This window comes from Berghia stephanieae, chromosome 15 (genome assembly GCF_034508935.2).
Source record: "Berghia stephanieae isolate SIO BIC M18660-M18661 chromosome 15, UCSD_Bste_1.3, whole genome shotgun sequence".
Taxonomy (NCBI): domain Eukaryota; kingdom Metazoa; phylum Mollusca; class Gastropoda; order Nudibranchia; family Aeolidiidae; genus Berghia; species Berghia stephanieae.
Genome location: NC_088374.1, coordinates 26036675 through 26044174, shown reverse-complemented (window position 1 = coordinate 26044174; position 7500 = coordinate 26036675). Strand labels below are relative to the sequence as shown.

Below are 7500 nucleotides of genomic sequence, written 5' to 3'. Positions count from 1 at the left end.
ACTTCTTGTGCCTGGTCCATCTCCTCGTTCAGTAGAGCCAAATTATCAGCGAAATCTAGATCCGTGACAATCATAGCTGGACTGCGCCTACTTCTTTGTCTATGTAGCGTGAGGTCAAGCTCTAGCTCCATGCCAGCATAGGCCCTTCTCACCACGTGGTCAGGACAATAACAAAGAGATGTATCACCTTGAAGCACACCTGATTTGATCTCAAACAGCTCAGTTTCACCATCTGGAGATGATACTGTTTTAAATCTCGTTCGAATGTCATCAGTGCCTGTTTTATAATTTTAATTTTATTTAAAAATACGTACGGATATCATGATATATCTTACAACAACAACAAACAGACGTAGTAAACAAATGGTGATGATAATGATTAAGTATTATAAAATAAGATGATTATGAAAAAAAAACAATGTGGTATTTTTTGTACAATGAAACAAATAATAATAATAATAATAATAATAATAATAATAATAATAATAATAATAATAATAATAATAATAATAATAATAATAATAATGATAATAATAATAATAATAATAATAATAATAATAATAATAATAATAATAATGATAATAATAATAATAATAAAAATAATAATAATAATAATAATAATAATAATAATAATAATAATAATAATAAATAATAATAATAATAATAAATAATAATAATAATAATAATAATGATAATAATAATAATAATAATAATAATAATAATAATAATAATAATAATAATGATAATAATAATAATAATAATAATAATAATAATAATAATAATAATAATAATAATAATAATGATAATAATAATAATAATAATAATAATAATAATAATAATAATAATAATAAATAATAATAATAATAATATAATAATAATAATAATAATAATAATAATAATAATAATAATAATAATAATAATAATAATAAAATAATAATAATAATAATAATACATAATAATAATAATAATAATAATTAATAATAATAATAATAATAATAATAATAATAATATAATAATAAAAATAATAATAATAATAATAATATAATAATAATAATAAAATAATAATAATAAAAACATAATTCAAAGTATCTAAAGATGTCCAATAACTATAACAATTATAAAAATTATGTTTTTTTTTCAACAAATAAATTATAAAAAATTATCCACACCGAGAATCGAACCCAGTATCTTAAAGGTTGACAGCTTAACCATTGTACCATGGAGCCACCCAGCTAATTATTAGATCTAGGTTATTTTATCATGTCTTATTGTAAGAATTAGTTTATCTTTAATGCTACTTCTATTTTGTAGTTTTCAATATCGGTCGGACGTCATCAGCGCTTGTTTTATAATTTTAGTTTTAAGAACAAAGACACACGGATGTCATAAATATAACTTTTGTGACCCTATTTTCCCAATGGACTACACACTCCGTGTACAACACGAAGACTACACACTCCGTGTACAACACGAAGACTACACACTCCGTGTACAACACGAAGACTACACACTCCGTGTACAACACGAAGACTACACACTCCGTGTACAACACGAAGACTACACACTCCGTGTACAACACGAAGACTACACACTCCGTGTACAACACGAAGACTACACACTCCGTGTACAACACGAAGACTACACACTCCGTGTACAACACGAAGACTACACACTCCGTGTACAACACGAAGACTACACACTCCGTGTACAACACGAAGACTACACACTCCGTGTACAACACGAAGACTACACACTCCGTGTACAACACGAAGACTACACACTCCGTGTACAACACGAAGACTACACACTCCGTGTACAACACAAAGACTACACACGGCATCGATAATGAATGATGTGGGTTGCGAATGTACATAAAAACGACCCGTTAAAATGCACCGATGTTAAATGGACAAATCGCAGCTTTGTTTATTGAGAGATGTTTATTATTATTATTATTATTATTATTATTATTATTATTATTATTATTATTATTATTATTATTATTATTATTATTATTATTATTATTATTATTATTATTATTATTATTATTATTATTATCATTATCATTATTATTGTTATTATTATTATTATTATTATTATTATTATTATTATTATTATTATTATTATTATTATATTATTATTATTATTAATTATTATCATTATTATATAGTGCTTGTTTACTTTTTATAACGTTTAATTATTTATTTATTATCGTTATTCGAGTTTGTAAAGCAAGTTTCCTTAGGGATGAATATAGTTCAATTATCTATTTCATTTTTTGAATACTTAATATATTTATTCTTCTTTCCTTATAATGTCATTACTGTTTATTGATTTACAAATTATAACTTTACTGTTTGCGTATATTTTTATGTGAAACGATTCAATACACTTTGAGAGTTATAACATTATTATTTTTACGTTAAAACGATAAGAGATGAAATTATATTTTTTTCACTTTCAAAAAAATACAAAAACAAAACAAAACAAAATAAAGCATTAAACAAAACCAAAAAAAAAAAAAAAATCCAATACAAAAAATAAAATAAAAATGAAATCAAAAGAAAACAGACAAAAAACAAAAAAACAAAAAAAAAAACAAAAAACAAAACAAAGCAATTTTATTGATCCCGCGTAATTAAACCTATGAAAAATAAGCTCGTATTTTGCATTTCTAAATATAAGCCTTTGGGATGAAGGGTGAGATCTAATTGATTTTTTTCTTTTATTTCTATTGACTTAATTTATTTCAAGACTTTTTTCTTACGTCCTTGATTGAAATTAAACGGAGCCTTTTGTTCCTTTTTCACTGATGGTTTTTCACAGACGAAATGGTTTCTTCTAGAACATGGCCTGTCATTCCAGAGACCGCCACGTTTCCGAATGATCTCGATACATTCTTGCTTCCTTCTGTAGTTGTTGGGTTGTCTTGGAGCCCAAGCCTCATAGGAAGGCTGTAGTTGTAGAGTGATAATCATGTTGGTTATGATGATGATGATGATGATTATTATGATGATGATGCTGATGATGATGATGATGATGATTATGATGATGATGATGATGATGATGATGATGATGATGATGATGATAATGGTGATAATGATGATAACGATGCTGATGATGATAATGATGATAATGATGATGATAATATACAGAAAAAAGAGGCGATCGTATACACTTATATAGATGTTCTGCCATTGGCGAAGAAGCTCACACATTGCCATCTGGGAATAAAACGGACCAAAACACAAAACTATGTGAAACCTTGAACGTTTATAGATAGCTCGAAGATGACGTCACTCAGGTCTTTGTTATTGTTTTTTGTCATCCGCGTTTATGAGTAATGCTCTCTGAACTGTATTAACCCGACTATACACGTTCACACACAGTTTTGTGGGTTGGTCCGTTATACTTCCGGGTGGCAATGATATGAGCTTGTTAGCCAAGCGCATACTATAGTTTGGATAATACAGTTTAATGAGAATTACTTATAAACGTAGATGGCAAAAAAAAAACCAAACAAAAAAAAAACCCAACAAAACAAACAAAAACAACAAAGGCCTGAATGACGTCGACTTCGTTCTATCTATACAATTGTCCATGCTCTGCAAAGCATTGATAATGAGCATTTTTTGGGATTTTTCCCTAGTCACATTCACACTTGGTGATAAATTTAATCTGATATGGCAACGCAAATCAATGATATTCTGCGATTTTCTGAGGCCGCAACGCAAAAAACTGCCATGTCAGTTTAATATTTTTTTCACCATATGTTCTACGAATATTCGACAGAGATCATTTCTCCAACGCAGAATACACTTGATAATGATACAAATAATGCCGAAATGATAAAAATGCTTTCAAATTTCAGTTGATAACGTACGTATACAATGGATGAGATTTGGTTTTCAGAAATATGCTTATGATCAACAAGTCTGTGGTGAAAGACCATGAATACACTAACTTGACCTTTTGTTTGTATATCTATAGGGAAAGAGATTAGCGGAAGAGTAGCGTCCCTTGATTGGAAGTCACGAGCGAAAAAGTTATTAGAGAGAGAACGTCATGTTGGTTGTGCGGCATGAGACACTTCGCCGAAAACGAGGACGAGAGAGACGCATGCGCAAAACCATTTTGACGTTCTCTCTGTAAGGTGACGTCCGATCAAGGGACGCTACTCTTCCGCTAATCTCATTCCCTATAGGATTTTGTGTTCTTATCCGCACACATTTGATCTTGTCTTTCGTTTGAATTAAATATTGAATATATATACTTGCAAAAACAAGAGGGTATTTTTTTTGGACATATGTCACCATTAATAATGACTATGATATGATATGTTATGATGATGATGATGATGATGATGGTGATGATGATGATGTTGATGATGATGATGATGATGATGATGAGTACGATGAAGACAAATATACTCACTGTAACTTCTCCTCCATCCAAATATCTCATCATCTTTGTATTACTATTATATCTAGATCCGATCCAATATCTTTTGAGAGAAAGGAGGCCTGGAATTTAACATAGATTAATTGTAATTAGCGTTGAATTCCTGACGCTAAGTAATTAAAAAAAAATTGTATTCAGTCACTACACTTTGGTAATTTGGTACATACATTTATTGATTTGATTAGCGTTGAGTTACTGCCCTTTGATAATGTCGTACATAGATTTGTGGAAATTAGATTCCCTGCTCTTGATAATGTGTGATAGATGCAATATGTGAAACTGTACTGTGCGTCACAATTAAGTCCCCCCCCCCCCTTTAATGTTCCATATCTTGTTAACTCATTTATAAATTTAACTAAAATAAACAATTTCTGGAAGAGCAATCATTTGCCTAATTTGTTTCCAAAGTTTATTGAAATATATTTCCTTCGTGTGTCTCAAAGGCAAAAGATGGAATGTGGAAAATTTGCATACTACAAATTAAGGATTATTAATTCCGTCATTTTGTCTATTCATTTTGCTGTCAATAATATTTCAAAAATTCCCTTTATTTATCCCCAAGGGGAAATTTGTTTTTAGAGTTTATTCCAAGGGAAGACTGGAATAACCCAAGCGTCAGCCGCAGAGCAGCCCCGCAAAGTGAGCTAGAGCGAGGTGTCTTGCTCAAGGCCACGCACAGCGCAGCGGCCGGTGATTGAACTCTGTACCTTTCGGGAACGAAGCAAAGACCGTACCGCTGAGCCACGCTGCTGTAAGTGAGCTCATCCGCACACAATCCACACATCTGATAGATGCGAGACAAAGATGGCGTTTAAAAATAACTCAATTACGTCACTTAATGGCAAGGAAATAGTCAGTCATTGCAAAACTATCGTGAAGTCAAGTCGAAACTTACAGTACAGAGTCAGAAAGAAATCAAGCTGTTGGCAGCATCTTCTAATGGTGCTCACATTATTATGTTATGACGATCGACCCAATCAGCACATTCTTCACCGCATTCGTGCACCGTCGCAAACCCGCTCGGAAGCTTCGTCACAATACACCGTTCAACTAGATGATCTGCGGTTTCGGGTTCTATCCCACATCCGGTACATGTTGGACAGGTAGAAAGTCCCCACCGATGAAGCGATTTTGCCGTTGGCATGCATAGGACCGATGCATCATCATGAACGATTGTAGAAATGTTTAATTGTGACCCACTGTATCGAAGCGGTACTATGTCGGGATCCACTCGGTAAGGGAAATTGAATTCATAGTCACAAATATCCAACTTGGGTTTAATTTCTGTACGTTCTGATGGAGTATAAAGACTATTTCTTGCATTGCAAAAACTTCTAAGGTCCAATTTCTCATCAATCTATCTCTAAATTCACTTTTTGGGGTCTGAATCATCTCGACATAATACCGTTTTGAGACGGAGGGTCACAATTGGTCGTTCCAATACTGCCGTAAATGTTCTTATAGAAAAAGCACAGAAAAACAGATATTCCTGGGCGTGGCAGAAAAAATAAGACTTCAGATCAAGAGGACCGTGAGTTCATCCGCCGTCACGAGGAAGAGCACTTTGCAAACATGAGAGAGATATCGAATATCTTTGACGTTTTCTCCTCTACAATTGGACGTCGGATGAAAAACGATGAATTAAAGTGATGTCGACCCAACGTCGGAACTCTTCTGACAGAAACAACATACCAATAACCGACCGACATGAGCGATTAATGATAATCGTTGGTACCAGTCTCAATGGGACAGAGCGCTGTTCACAGACGAGAGTCATTTCAAACTGCCATTTATTGCTGACGGTGGAGAGAGGGGGAGCAGCGCCTTACTCGCAGATACGTCAAAGAGGTTCAACGATGTGGAGGAGAATGGGTCATGGTTTGGGCCATGCATCAGTTCTAACCATCGAAAGGAACTTGTTTTTGTTGCTGGTAGAATAGCAGCACCAGTCTGCATTGACACAATAGGGAATGAGATTAGCGGAAGAGTAGCGTCCCTTGATTGGACGTCACCCATAGTCTGTGACGAGAGACGAGAGACGCATGCGCACAACAAACATGACGTTCTCTCTCTAATAACTTTTCCGCCGGTGACGTCACAGACTATGGGTGACGTCTAATCAAGGGACGCTACTCTTCCGCTAATCTCATTCCCTATTATGAGACCGCACTTTTTGTCTTTTTTTTCACAACAAACTGTGAAGTTACCTTGTTGCAGCAAGACTTCACGAGACCTCTTGGAGTCTTAACGAAATCGTTCCGATCGACGAGATACGAGAAAAAAGATACCCGGATCTAGCCTTCTTACGTCACATCACGTGACTATGAACGAGATCTGTGTGGCGAGGTTGACGATGGGCTTCTTCGAGGAGCACAACATCAAAATCATTGATCGGCCTACCATATCACGTGACATGTCCCTCATTGGGCACATATGGGACGAATTGGGGAGACGTGTCAATGAACGCACCGCAGTACGAATTATTCAGCAACTGGTACAAGCGCCGAGAGAAGAGTATACCGAAATAACTCAACAAGAAATCGCTGCACGCACACACTCTAAATGAGTCCTTGGAAAAAAAGGTCTTTATTCACGATCTCTCACCATAATCAGGTGTAAAATGAGTACCTGGCCGTGATCAGCGTTGTCTATCGAAAAAAAAAATTGTCATATCGCTTATTTGGCACCATCACCATGTCTCGTCCTTTTAATGCTAAGTATTGCTGTTGGCTAGGGACCTCATGTAAAGCATTTTGAGTAACTTTAAAGGATATTGCCCAATATAAATACTCAATTTTGTGTGTTTTTTAAATTTATTAATTTTTATTTTTTTCGTTTTAAATTTTTGATTGTTTTTTTTTTGTTTGTTTTTACTGTGTCTAAAGAACATATATATATATATATATATATATATATATATATATATATATATATATATAATATATATATATATGTGTGTGTGTGTGTGTGTGTGTGTGTGTGTGTGTGTTACTTTTCGACTTGGTACCTTTTATAACAGCTCTAAACATAATATTATGT

The 7500-nt window shown here is 33.3% G+C and overlaps 1 protein-coding gene across 1 annotated transcript in view; it reads right to left on the bottom strand.

Annotated features, from left to right (window-relative positions):
* LOC144960792 (macrophage mannose receptor 1-like) overlaps positions 1-7500 on the bottom strand; it is a 16775-nt gene that overhangs the window by 5733 nt on the left and 3542 nt on the right. Inside the window, exons 4-5 of the mRNA XM_078894133.1 lie at positions 4435-4523; positions 2768-2954 (exon numbers count right to left, since the gene is read on the bottom strand). Coding sequence (XP_078750259.1) covers positions 2768-2954; positions 4435-4523 — 276 coding nt within the window. The remainder of the gene's footprint in view (positions 1-2767; positions 2955-4434; positions 4524-7500) is intronic.